At 43.7% G+C, this 14,732-nt stretch overlaps 1 protein-coding gene across 1 annotated transcript in view; it reads left to right on the top strand.

Moving 5' to 3' along the window:
- Window positions 1-210: 210 nt before the first annotated feature.
- The window catches only part of GPR83 (G protein-coupled receptor 83), a 50,954-nt gene continuing 36,432 nt past the window's right edge, over window positions 211-14,732 (top strand). Inside the window, exon 1 of the mRNA XM_077299835.1 lies at window positions 211-786. Coding sequence (XP_077155950.1) covers window positions 400-786 — 387 coding nt within the window. The 5' untranslated portion in view covers window positions 211-399. The remainder of the gene's footprint in view (window positions 787-14,732) is intronic.

Raw genomic sequence — 14,732 nt, 5'->3', positions numbered from 1 at the left:
TTATTCTACTCATTCATTTTCTTAAATGCTTCTCACATTTAATATCACAAACTCGCAGGAGGAACGTCTGTAACTAGATAAAGTGGGAGTATTGAGGGACGTCACGTTTGTCAATGAGCTGCAGCCCAATGAGCGCTGTGCTTTCCTCCAGCTGCCTGGGAGCTTGGCTGCCTGGATGTCATATAAGTGTGCAGTCTGGGAAGACTTGCCAGGATACAGAAGCTGGAGGAGACAGCGCTTACTGAACGCTGAGGACATCTGTTGCTATTGTGTGTGACAATTCCCTATTAACTTCTCCACTCAGGCATGAAGATCCATTGTGGAGCTTCTGGTCCGGCTCCACTTCTCCTCTCTGTGGGATAAAGAGATTGTCCATGTCCGTCCCACGTTTCATTGGAGATGGAATCTCATCTCATGTGGCTTTTTATGTTGGGTTTGTCCACCTTATTGAAAAGATCGGAAAGTTTCCACTTCAACACCAGCCTGAAGGAGTCTTTCCAGATCCCCAACATCAATGGCTCGTTCCCGTGGAATAACTACAGTCCGGAGGAGTGGCAGAGCCTAATAGGGAAGAAGAGGTACGGCGCCGAATCGCAAAACCCTACGGTGAAGGCTCTTCTCATTGTGGCCTATTCTTTTATCATCGTCTTTTCACTTTTCGGGAATGTCTTGGTCTGCCACGTGGTCATCAAGAACAAGCGGATGCATTCGGCCACCAGCCTGTTCATAGTCAACCTGGCCGTGGCCGATATTCTCATTACTCTGCTCAACACGCCTTTCACACTGGTAAGGACGTGAACCCATCCATGTTCCATAACCATCAACTGGTAATTGTCACCCATGGTGGCCATATTGGATCCTCTTCAGCTGTCTCGTGTCATTTCTGGGTATTAACTGGATTCGGTTTTGCAGAAAAAAGAAAACGGCCAATTGGCGAACAACGTGCCTTGGAGAAAAATTAGCTGAATAGATTGATATGTAATTAAGTGGGAACAGATTCCGTAGAACTAGTCATTTATTCATTTCCACCGCTGCTCTTCCTGAGCCTAGGAGTCCAGTGGGCGGTCCTACTCAGAGACTGGCAGCCTTCTCTGTGTAAATCCAGAGTAGAAGTCTCGCAATTGACACAATCTCTGTATACCTACATAGGGAGTGTTGTCGATCACCCATAGGACCGCCCACTGGACTTCTTAGGACAGAAAGAGCAGAGGGTTAAATTAATAAATAATTACTTCCATTGATTTTTCCTCCAGAAGCCAATTTATATTTAAAAAAAAAACCCTGGCTGCAGTTTGCTTGCAAAGCAAATAAACCATTTTTTACTCACCCTCCTCAGGTCCACACATTGCCTCCACTGCTACTGCCAGTATTTATCATTGACTCGTCGCTAGGGCTGCAGCCAATCGGTGAGCTCGTGTCGTCAACTCGGGAAGAGCCACTGAGCTCACTGATTGGCTGCAGCACTATCGACGTGATGTCAGTGCTACTGACAAGAGCAGACACAGTGAGCAGCGGCGGAGACTCGAAACTGGACCATGGGAGGGTGAGTAAAGCTCTTTTTAGTTTTTTGTTTTTTACAAAAACTGTATCCGGGGGGTAGAGTGGTTTTCTAAACTGTGAAATCCCTTTAATGTGAACTTTCTCCGAGTTCCATAACTCACAGGCACTAGAGACAGGAGAGCAGCGACGTCTCCGATTACTGGGTTACCCTGACTTTTTCATGTAGACTCTCTATTCATTCTTGTCTATTCTTATCATTGGGGTAACAGAATGGAAAAATTCAGTATTAACTTAAGCCCCTTTCATTAAAAATTTCAAAATCACTTGGGATCTTTAGAAATTCAACATTTGTTGTTTTTTTTTGCATAGGACTGCAGGTAAAATGTTCTCAGCTGTGCTAACCCAATAATTGAATAAATGGTTGCAGTGAGACGGCCGTATGAATCAGATGGAGATCGGACTGGCCGGCAGCTCTCCCGTCACGAGCGTGATAGATTGGGTCATCACGTTTGGGTGGGTAGAGCCGCCGGCCAGTCCGATCTCCATCTGATTTATCCGGCTGTCAGTCTGTGCCCAATTAGGGATTTATTCCGTAGATTAGAGCTCGGTGGTCATCACACTGGCACGTAACCATTCAGGGAGCCCTCGTTCTCCCCTCGGAATTTTGCGAAAAATTATAAACGCCGCATCAGCAAAACGTCAGAGCTGTTACTATCGCAGTGTGGTCCTTGCATCCCTAGTCTTAAAGCGATACCCCACCTTGGATTAAAATTGGTCATCCTGCAACACATGTAAAAATTAGCATTTGTGTCTTATTTTAATTTTTTTAATTTTCTTAGTTCCAGTTTTATTAAGAAGGTTATTTGCAGATTTTAGGCTCCTTTTATATTCATTATGACGTTTTTTCAGTATGTAAGAAAACCTCACTCCATAATTTCTAAACATCTAAATGGACACTTGAAGCCTAATATTAACATCCCATTATTATGTGTCAACTAGTCAGTCGGCAGGGGTGCACAGATTTAAGTGGCTTTACCCACTTAGTTAAGATTTCCCATGGAAAATTCCATTAATTTAGAATGAACAGATGGTAAAATTGATGAGTCTAATGGTCTTATGCAGAAAAAAAGGGAGTCCCATCTATCATACAATATTGGCAAATATGTCATAAAACTTCTTTAAAGGGGATAATTTTTAGACTTTTTTTTTTTTTTTTAAATGCAGGTCTAAAAATATTTTTTTTTCAAAATGGTTTTCATGAAAACTGTTGCACCTTTTGCCTCTTAAGTGCAATATCTATTGCTGGCTGCAGAATGAGTTGACTGAGGATCTGTCAGTGAGCTCATCTGATAAAAGTATATTTCACTATTACATGTCTATTTTTGAGTCCCTTTCAGGTGATTTATGACCACAGACAACATCAAAGTTGAACGTTCTGGTTCACAAAGAGCCTGCAAAAGCCAAAGGTTGAACATTTTTATTAAATAAAACCCAATTGTAAAAATCAATTTTGAGCGCTAAATATAAAGTAAAAACAAAATTTTCCCAATGGATAACCCCGTTAATAACCCACAGTCCATTCACAACAGAACTAATAGAAATTAATATAATAGGACTGACAGATCTATAAACTGCAGCTTGCTGATGGTTTCCGGCTAGACATTTATTTCATAAAAATTTTCAAAAAATCCAGGTATAAATGACAGAATTCCGGTAGCTAAATGAGATGGTGTGCTATGGTTTTGGTTATACTTTATGTTGGCATGCAGTCTTTTTTATGCATGTACTATGTATATCGTCTGGCTCATCTCCTTATATTCGGAATCATTCTGCTCTATTTTAGTGTTTTCTATTCTCAGAGCAGGAGTTTCATCCTTGCACTCGGGCGCACATGTTAGAGAGACTGCTGCTTTAGGGAATACTGAGATTGCCTGTGTGACTGTGAATACAACGCGTTTTGGTCTCTGTGCAGCCAATCTCACAACGACACTCGTCTGATCAGATCAGACAGGTTTCCTATTATTGTGTAGGTCTGGAAAACTCTTAATATTCTGGCAATACAGATAGAATGTAGTAATAATCTTGGGGGGTCACATACATATGAGCGATCATCAGTGTCGTCACTGGGGGGGGGGAATGTAACGTAACCAAAATATCATTATAGGCTTCTCTGGAGGTTTAATGTCACTACACAGAGAAATCCGCTCTACGATCTAACAGTTTTCAACCTCTGGCTGTGAATCAAAATGTAACCCTTGCAGTGACGCTCCGTCCAGAATGACAGCAGAATTCATATTTTATTCAACAGGGAAAGTGCAGTGCTCTGCTTTTGTTATTTGCTAGATTTGTAAAAAAAAAAGTCAACTTTAAAGGTAAATTACAGAAAAACTAAATAAATACATGACTATTGCTTTTAAAGCAGACAGGTCACTTCCCATAAATATGTAATTTCTTTACACAGTGTACACTGTGTTCCAAATTATTATGCAAATAATATTTCCTCATATTTTCTCTAAATTACCTCTCTGAATTGCAGTCTTTGTTATTTTCCAGTCATCTACTATTCTAGTATAATTGCAATCTTTTGGAACAAACTGCCTATGAAAACAGTATCTTTTAAAAAAAAAATAAACACTCAAAATGCATGTTCCAAATTATTATGCACAGCAGAGTTTTCAACCTTTTTTTTATTTTGAACAAAAAAATGGTGAATTGTGAAGTTATAAGCATTATCAGCTTATTACAAAATGAAATCAAACAGTTTTCAAGTGAAAACTTTATTCTAGGTGATGTTACATTTGCACATAGGACCCCTTGTTCGAAAGAAGCTTCTGAACTCTCTCGTCCATTGAATTTGTCAGTTTTTGGATGGTTTCTGCTTCAATTGTTTTGCATGTGGACAGAATACCCTCCCAGAGCTGTTGCTTAGATGTGAACTGCCTCCTGCCATCATAGACACTCCTTTTGATGATGCTCCAGAGGTTCTCAATAGGGTTGAGGTCAGGGGAAGATGGTGGCCACACCATAAGTTTGTCCTCTTTTATGCCCACAGCAGCCAGAGATGCAGATGTGTTTTTTGCAGCATGAGACGGTGAATTATCATGCATGAAAATGATCTTGATGCGGAAAGCTCGATTCTTCCTCTTGGACCATGGCAGGAAGTGTTGTTTTAGAAACTCCACATAGATTATGGAGTTCATCTTTACCCCTTCAGGGATCATAAAGGGGCCGACAATCTCTCTCCCCATGATTCCAGCCCAAAACATTACTCCACCTCCTCCTTGTTGGCGCCTTAGCCGTGTTTTCATTGGGTGTCCATCAACCAGCCATCCTCCACTCCATCTATCTGGACCATCGAGCGTTGCACGGCACTCATCGGTGAACAAAACAGTTTGGAAGTCAGTCTTCATGCATCGTTTGGCCCACTGGAGCCGTTTCTGCTGCTGTGCAGTGGATAGAGGTGGTCGACAGGATGGCTTACGCACAGCTGCAAACCTCTGAAGGACCCTGCATCTTGTTGTTCTGGGGACGTTGGAGGCACCAGCAGCTTCAAAAACTTGTCTGCTGCTATGACAAGGCATTTTTGCAGCTGCTCTTTTAACCTTACGCAATTGCCTGTTGGAAAGAATCCTCAATTTTTCCTTATCAGCACGCACACGTGTGTGCTGGAAATCAGCTACATACTTCTTGATTGTGCGATGATCACGATGAAGTGTCTTGGCAGTGTTGATTGTAGTCATGCCTTGACCTAAATACTCCACAATTTGTTGCTTCTCAGCAGCCGACACATCCTTTTTCTTTCCCATTTTGGCCAAAAATGTAGGCTGCTTAATAATGTGGAACAGCCTTCTTAAGTAGTCTTGCCTTTATTTGGACACACCTGCCAAACTAATGTGCACAGGTATCTGCATTTGCTTTCAGTGATGTAAAGAGCCCTGACACACATCACCATCAATGAGTTTAAATGCCTAACAGAAAAATGATTACCTTATCACTCATAAACTCTTTTTGCATAATAATTTTGAACACAGTGTAAACGCTGCTGTTCTCCTGAATCCGGAGATGTTTTTCTTTTTTTTCTGAGCCTCTCCGTTCCTGAGATATGGCCCCCTCTTCCCTCTATATAAATCTAGTCTTGGTAGCCAAGACGGCGTGGTCCTCACCTGTTCCTTGGGGGCGTCTTCAAGAAGTCCACTCCCTCTTGGCAAAAAAAAGACTAGAATTACAAACATTTAAGAGAGGACCATATCTCAAGAACGGAAAGGCGCAGGAATAAAAGAAAACCAATGCCGGATTCAGGAGAACAGTACACCAGGTAAAACAAAATTACCTATTTATGACAAGTGACAGGTTTTCTCTTTAAAGTACAATTCTAAAAGAATATTTAAATGAGTTTCCCACTTTGGAAATCTTGTTTTATTATAAGATTTTCCTGATGATAATAAAAAGTTTATTATTGATTGTCAGATCTGGAACCCTCAGCAATGAACTATATTCCATGAAGAACCCTGTTCAATTTCCCTGCAGCGTCATCACAGGAGAAACTAAGTATTACACAGTGAAATAATTGAAATCAGCAAGCTGTCCATGTAATGTATAGGCATGATGAGTCCTCCTGATAAAGAGCTGCTTTTTGTAGCTACTTTTAACTCTGAATAAAGCTCTTGAATGGGGGACTGTACTCTATAAAACTAGGAAGCAAAGTTTTTTTTTCTAGAAATAGCGCCTCTCTTGACTTTGGGTTGCATATGGTATTGCAGTTTATGTAAGTGAACCCCTTTAAAATAATGAACATGATGATGCAGTCATCTCACACTTTCAGTGGCACTCTCAATTTAATCAGCACCTTGATTGATGTTTTTTTTTACATGGACAGGACTTCCCCATTCCCCATGTACTTTTATAAGCGGATGAATGATAACCTCATGCATGGTGCCAAAATCCTGCCACATGGTGTATTTCATGCATGGATAGTGTGATGTGATCTGATAGCACTGCCCATAATATTTCGAGCCAGTAGCATCAACTTTTTGCCTTCATCTTTTCCAAGAAGAAAGTTACTAGTGTGTTCCAACGCTCTTATAACTTGCTATTCCCGGGCTGATTTGCATTAAATAATGTCATGGCAGAGACGGAACTTTCCTTAATATCGCTTCTTTTGGGGCCATGCCATACTTCGGCTATACCGTGAAGTGATTGCTATCTCACAGTTTGATAAGCACTGGTCTAGATGAAAGAAATAGTGAAACCTAAAGCATTCATCACCTGATAGGATAGAAATATTAAAAGGAGGAGGTCATGGTTACCTAACCAATGGGTCATCAATCAGTGGCATAGAGAGGGTTGCTGCCATCAAAGTGGATCTAGATAAGTATTTTGCACCTCCCAACTTGTTAACCATTTTCACTCGGGGTTCCTCTTATCCCTTAACCTTATGTATTATATTTTAAGAAAATACTAATGTAATTATTATATGAACGATGGCCCTCTAGTTTTTTCATGTTATAAATTTAAAATAAATGTTAAAATCAAAAAGTTATACATTGCTATAATATATATTATTTTACTTGTTTTTTTTTAAACATAACTATTTTATTACCCTTGCCTAACCTTAAAGCTAACCCTAAACCTAGCCCTAACCATTCCCTTAGCCCTAAACCTACCCTTAGCCCTAACCCTACCCTTAGCCCTAACCATACCTTTAGCCCTAACCCTACCCTTAGCCCTAAACCTACCCTTAGCCCAAACCATACCTTTAGCTCTAACCCTACCCTTAGCCCTAACCATACCCTTAGTTCTAACCCTACCCTTAGTCCTAACTCTAGCCTTAGTCCTAACCCTACCCTTAGCATTAACTCTAGCCTTAGTCCTAACCCTACCCTTAGCCCTAACCCTACCCTTAGCCCTAACCATACCTTTAGCCCTAACCCTACCCTTAGCCCTAACCCTACCCTTAGCCCAAACTATACCTTTAGCCCTAACCCTACCCTTAGCCCTAACCATACCCTTAGTCCTAACCCTACCCTTAGCCCTAACTCTAGCCTTAGTCCTAACCCTACCCTTAGCATTAACTCTAGCCTTAGCTATAACTCTATTTAGGGTTGGAAAAAGTAAAAGCAAATAATTTATAATACTGTTAGTGTTTTGGGTTTTCATTTTTTACAGAGGAATAATTTTTAACTTGGGACAGTTCTCCCAGCCAATTCTCTGTCTCGCCTCTCACAAGATTAAAAGCAAGAGAAGGGACAGGAAATTGTGGGAGGCCACATCATTAAGTAGCTACTCAGTCATCTTGATCGCTGCCTATGCAGAGCACAGCACTTGAGATGTGCATGAGTTTGTCATCGACACCTGAGCTCTGCATAGGTAGTGACCGAAATTATACTGAAGGCGTCATCATCTCAGTCTCTGCAGATGCAGAGCGCAGCAGACAATGACAAACTTATCTTGACTGATGTGCTCTGCTTAGAAACTGATGGTGACACATAAATGACAAAGCAAAATTTGGCAGCTGCAGAAACTGTCCCTGTGGGGCCTCCCCATACTATGCTAACGACTGTGCCTCCCCATGCTATTCTAACGATCCCTACTAATCACCAGAACAAAGAACTTTGTTCTTGGTAGCCGGTCTTCTACAGTTGTTGTGTTATGTCTGTCAGAGGCCGCAGGTTCAAAAAGGCTTAGCACAACCCACTCCATCGGGTAGATTCCAGAGCAACCCCACTGTCGTCCTGTGTCGTCCGCAACGAGATTGTGGCACCATCTTGTGACAGAAGCAGAGGCAGGTACTGACACTGATGTCACAAGTTGAAGGTGTTTAAAGGAAGCAGTTTTCGAGCGAGTGTCCTACTACTCTATTCAGTCTTCGGCACTGAGAGAAACAGTTTAGCGCCTGACTACCTTCATCAGTTGTGCCCCCCATTCTAGTGATCAGTGAGGATAAGTGAGAAGGGAATGATGATTACAAATTATGGAAATCTTAATTTCCCACCGAGAGCGTACTTCTTCTAGAAACTTCTCTCAACTTATAGATCTCCACCAATTTAATTTTATGATGTGAAAAATTCCTTTACATTATCCAAACGTTGTGGAATCCCAATAATCAGGAAATACTAGAAAATTTGCACACTTCTCTCGATCATCCCCCTGGGTTAATCTGGATTTAAGCTACACAGTCTGTGCTTGTCAAACTTATTTGATTGGTTTACACAAAGGTGAAGTCAGTTACTATTGATCTTGGTGCGCTAACATATTTCCCATCACTGTCGCCTGGAGATTTCATCTAATCTTGACTTGTCTACTGTTTGTATCGCGGCAGGATATACAACCTTCTCAAATATTTCCAGTAGCAAGTGTAGGAAAGAATGTCACGCCTAACCCCAAGTAAAGGATCTTATTAATCCCTTTTGAATAGTTGACCAAGGACTTGCAATGAATGGATCAAGCAATGCTCTAGGGCAGTATTGTAGGTGAGCCTTTATTACTTTGCACTGATTTCCCAGGTTTGTATTGGATTTAGTGATACACCGCTCTGTTATTACCGATATTCTAAGCGTCCACGTCTGGAATTAACATTCATTCAATTTAGGGAAAATAAACACAATGGAAAATCCAATTCTAATTCTATAGCCCAGAGCTGCTTTACATGATAATATCTCCTGCAGCAGCGTAATATCACAGAGAATATGTTCCAGGGAGTTCTTTATCATTTTACATTGAAAATCTTATCATGCGCAAGCTGCATACACAATACCATCATCAGGGAGTAGGTCTCAATAAAAAAACCAACAACACGCCACTTGTACTAAGAACCCTGGAGAGTGGACGTCCAAGGCTGGTTATAGTGATAAAGCATAAATTCAGAGATTAGTCTCCTTGGCTTGTGGAGATAGTAAATCACAAAGCTTCACTGTGTGCCAAATGAATGCTAATGCATCAAAGCAAAAATATTTCTAAACATGTTGTAATTCCATCTAATGCCACATGGTGCGCTCTTTGGGAGAAGTATGCTTTTTGTGCTTTTCAGAACAGAATGCAGCACAATTCAGGTACTCTTTTGTAGAGTTGAACGACTTTTACTTTTTTCGGATCGAGTTGGGTTTCGCGAAACCCGACTTTGTCAAAAGTCGGGTTGGGTGAAATCGGACGATTATTGCGAAAAGTCGGGGGCCGACTGAAACACGAAACACAATGCAAGTCAATGGGGAGTCAAAGTGGGCAGTGAGTGGAGGACAGGAAAACACCTACAGTGCCCATTTTAATGCCAAAAGCATCAGTTCTTATTACTGAAGCTTGTCAATCTTAATTTACTTTATAATAATAGTTAGGCATTGAAAACTGGGGGTCATTTGGCTAAAGTTGTGGGGGGGAAGGGCTGGCTCAAGATTTTCGTGGGCCCAGGAAACGCGGAATACGTCATGGCGGTGGAGCAGGGAGAGGTAAGTATTTCAACTTTGCAAGTGCTGTGATCCTGAGCAAGCAGGGGGGGCCCACTCGTTGGCACTGGCACAGGGCCCCTCATAGTACGGCGGTGTGTTTGACGGCAGGTGGCGCCTCCCACTGGCAGAGACACTTTTGCGTACTATGAGGGGCCCTGTGCCAGTGACGTCGCCAAAGAGTATGCCCCCCCACCTGATGAAGGAACCTGCACTTTCATCTGCACCTTCCTCTTTGTCCCCGTGTAAGGTGGTATAGTATGCGGGAAGGGGAACCTAACTTTCAGCAGGGTCAGATTCTGGCTGTGTAGAGTGCAAGGGGAATGTAGTGGTCTGGGTCAATGTACCAGCAGACTCATCTAGCAGTGGCTGGGCAATGGGCAGGATGAGGAGGAAACACAGATATAGGCTCAAATAATAAAGTAGGCTAAATGCAGTTCAAAATTGGTAACAGGACTAAACAGGCGGCATTGCTTTGTTCAGTGGAGGAAAACTGTAATGAGAGGCTGACACAGTTAGTAGGCCCAAATAATAAAGTAGGCTAAATGCAGTTCAAATGTGGTAACAGGACTAAACTGGTGGCGTTGCTTGGTTCAGCGGAGGACAATTGTAAGGAGTGGCTGACACTGAGTAGGCCCAAATAATAAAGTGGGCTAAATGTCTGCCAAAAAATTGTTCATAAATAAACAGGTGGCATAGCTAGGTACAGGGGTGGGCTCCTCTGCTGAGTAGCAGACAGTGGTAGTAGGTGCAAAGTATTAACTGGTCTAAATGGAGGCCAGGGCCCCTGTATGTTTTAACTATCATCTATCATTTCAACAAATTTGTATTGGCAGTGCCATGGAAGGATTTAACAGCACAGACTACACAGTGGTGGAGCAGGGAGAGGTAAGTATTGCAAGTGGTAGAGCACTGTTCGTCCTGGGGGGGAACACTCTCTCGTGGGCGGCGGTACTGGCACAGGGCCCCTCATATTACGACGGTGTGTCTGACATTGGTTGTGCACCACCACTGTCAGAGATACTTCATTGTACTATGAGGGACCCTGTGCCAGTGCCGTCGCCCAAGAGTGGGCCCACCCACCTGTCCAGGCAAACGGCACTCGCACGGGTGCTTGCGCCAGGTGATGACCAAGGCCCTGTGGGGGGAGTCAGCCCATTTAGGGAGGTATAAAAATGGCCTATGGTGGACATTCAGCAGCTGCAAATGGAGGAATTTGAGAAGTCAGTAAGAGGAGGCCAAAAGCAAGACATTTTTCAGGCAAGCTACGTGTCAGCAGGGGAAGGTGGGGCAAAATAATTTGAAATCCATGATTGGTTCATTTTAATGAAGGTTAGATCATCAACGTTCTGGGTAGCCAGACGTGTCCTTTTTTCGGTCAGTATGGAACCAGCAGCACTGAAGACTCTTTCTGATAGCACACTGGCAGCAGGCAAGCGAGCTCCTGTAATGCATATTCTGCCAATTCAGGCCAGGTGTCTACTTTAGATGCCCAGTAATCAAAGGGGAATAACCTGTGAGGGAGAACATCGATAAGGGAGGAAAAGTAGTTCGTAACCATACTGGACAAATGCTGTCTCCTGTCACTTTGAATTGATGCAGCAGTACCTGTCTTGTCAGCGGTCATTGCGAAATCACTCCACAACCTGGTCATAAAACCCCTCTGTCCAACGCCACTTCGGATTTGTGCACCTCTAACACCTCTGCCATGTTGCCCCCTACGGCTCGTGTGAGAACCATCACCGCCGCTGTGTGCTGGGAATGCCTGAACCAAACGGTCTACAAGAGTTGCTTGTTTGGTAGCCAATATTTGCTCAAGGTTCTCATGTGGCATAATATTTTGTAATTTTCCTTTATATCGTGGATCCAGGAGGCAGGCCAACCACTAATCGTCATCGGTCATCATTTTGATAATGCGGGGGATACGCAAGGCATACTCAGCCATGTGGGCCAATGTTCCAGGTGTCAATTCACTGCTTGTGCTGGGTTGAGGAGCACTTTCTTGCAAATCAACATCACTTGTGTCCCGCAAAAACCCTGTACCTGACCTTGCAACACCACCAGTTTCTATTGCCCCCTGAGAAACATCCTCCTCCCATAAATATTCATCCCATCCTCCTCCTCTACTTTGTCCGCCACCTCGTCCAGGAGAGTTCCCTGAGCAGACAATGGCTGACTGTCATCAAGGCTTCCCTCTTCCTCGGCTGCAGACGCCTGCTCCTTAATGTGCATCAAACTTTGCATCAGCAGATGCATTAGTGGGATGCTCATGCTTATGATGGCGTCGTCTGCACTTACCAGCCGTGTGCATTCTTCAAAACACTGAAGGACTTGACAGAGGTCTTGTAGTTTCGACCACTGCACACCAGACAACTCCATGTCTGCCATCCAAGTGCCTGCCCGTGTATGTGTATCCTCCCACAAATTAATTACAGCACGCCTCTGTTCGCACAGCCTCTGAACCATGTGCAGTGTGGAGTTCCACCTTGTTGCAACGTCAATTATTAGGCGGTGCTGGGGAAGATTCAGCGATCGCTGATGGTTTAGCATACGGCTGGAGTGTACGGGCGACCGGCGGATGTGCGAGCAAAGTCTTTGCACCTTCAGGAGCAGGGCTGGTAACTCCGGATAATTTTTTGCGGAAGCACTGCACCACCAGGTTCAAGGTGTGAGCCAGGCAAGGTATGTGTTTCAGTTCTGAAAGGGCTATGGCAGCCATAAAATTCCTTCCGTTATCACTGACTACCTTGTCTGCCTCAAGATGTACACTGCCCAGCCATGACTGAGTGTGTTGCTGCAAGTACTCAGCCAGTACTAACGCGGTGTGTCTGTTGTCGCCCAAACACTTCATTTGTAACACAGGCTGCTGACGCTTACCACTAGCTGTTCGATAATGGGACACCTCGTGTGCAACACTGGCAGCTGCGGAGGGAGTGGTCATGCAACTGCGCTCTGTGGATGAATTTTTGCTTCTGGAGGAGGAGGGGTGGCGAACGCCTACAGCCAACTGTTTCCTAGACCGTGGGCTAGGCAGAACTGTCCCACTATGGCTGTCTCCTGTGGACCCTTCATCCACCACATTAACCCAGTGTGCCGTGATGGACACGTAACGTCCCTGGCCATGCCTACTGGTCCATGCATCTGTTGTGAGGTGCACCTTTCAACTGATTGCCTCAGTGCATGGACAATGCGGTCTTTGACATGCTGGTGGAGGGCTGGGATGGCTTTTCTCGCAAAGAAGTGCCGACTTGGTAGGTCATAGCGTGGTACTGCGTAGGCCATCAGGTCTTTGAAAGCTTTGCTTTCAACCAACCGGTAGGGCATCATCTCTAACGAGATTAGGATAGCAATGTGGGCGTTCAAACCCTGTGTACGCGGATGAGAGGATGAGTACTTTCTTTTCCTAACGAGAGTCTCTTGTAGGGTGAGCTTGAATATGGTGGAACTAGCAGTGTTGGTGGTGGACATGGCGGAATTAGAGAGGGTTGGTGATTGTATTCTTGATGTTGGCCTACATACAGTGTTTCCTACCAATAACCTTGTGATTCCCTGACTGCTTTGGCCTTGTGACGATACCTCCACATTTGCTGCCGGTGGTGTCCTAACCGGTGGGCTTACAGTGAGGGAAGCAATGTAGCGTTGCTGACTACCTTCATTCTGAGCAGGTGCACAATGGTACGGGACGTTTGGTGTTGTGAACTATACTTCTTGGCTCCCTCTTGTGGTCTCTAGTGGTATGGCACTGGGATTGTCTTTCCCCAGCTTGGTATCCACCTGGTTCGTTAGGCCAGGGGTGTTGCTATTTAAACTTCCTGGATTCTTAGTCTGGTGCCTGGCATCGTTGTAATCAGTTCATTTCTGTTGCTCCTGTCTGCTGGTCATGGTTCTTTGCAAGATAAGTCCTGCTTCCTTATTTTTGTTTATTTTGCATTGTTCTAATTTTTGTCCAGCTTGTACAAAATGTGATTCCTGATATTGCTGGAAGCTCTAGGGAGCTGATATTCTCCCCCCACACCGTTAGTCGGTTCGGGGGTTCTTGAATATTCAGCGTGGATATTTTGATAGGGTTTTTTTGCTGACCGTATAAGTCATCTTCCTATATTCTGCTATTAGTCAGTGGGCCTCTCTTTGCTAAAACCTAGTTCATTCTTACGTTTGTCTTTTCTTCTTACCTCACCGTTATTATTTGTTGGGGGCTTGTATTCAACTTTGGGGTCTTTTCTCTGGAGGCAAGAAAGGTCTTATTTTCCCTTATAGGGTTAGTTAGTTCTCCGGCTGTCGCGAGACGTCTAGAATCAACGTAGGTACGTTCCCCGGCTACTGCTAGTTGTTTGTGCTAGGATCAGGTATACGGTCAGCCTAGTTACCACTTCCCTATGAGCTGGTTTTTGTGTTTGCAGACTTTGCTGGAACCTCTGAGATCCTCTGCCATTGGGGTCATAACAGTTTGGTAGTTAGTCCAGGCTTGCAAGTCATTGCTGGTTAAATGTCTAAGCATGCACGTTGTATTTAAATTTTGAAGATTCTTCCCTCTGCTAAAGGTCTTTGAGCATTTCTTACAGATAACTTTTGACTGATCATTCGGATCTTGGTTAAAAAATTGCCACACTACACTCTTCCTAGCATGGAATACCTTTTCAGGCATTGCACGCTGTGCTACTTTCACCAGATGGCCACTCTGTCCTAAAACTGTTTTTGTTTTTGACAAACGTTTTTGGCCTGATACGGGCCTGCCAGATGACAGCTGTTGCGATGTAGATGGCTGCTGTGGATCATCCTCCTCCGCTTCTGAGCTAC

This window comes from Ranitomeya variabilis, chromosome 3, assembly GCF_051348905.1.
Source record: "Ranitomeya variabilis isolate aRanVar5 chromosome 3, aRanVar5.hap1, whole genome shotgun sequence".
NCBI classification, from domain to species: domain Eukaryota; kingdom Metazoa; phylum Chordata; class Amphibia; order Anura; family Dendrobatidae; genus Ranitomeya; species Ranitomeya variabilis.
This window is presented reverse-complemented; position numbering and strand designations above follow the sequence as displayed.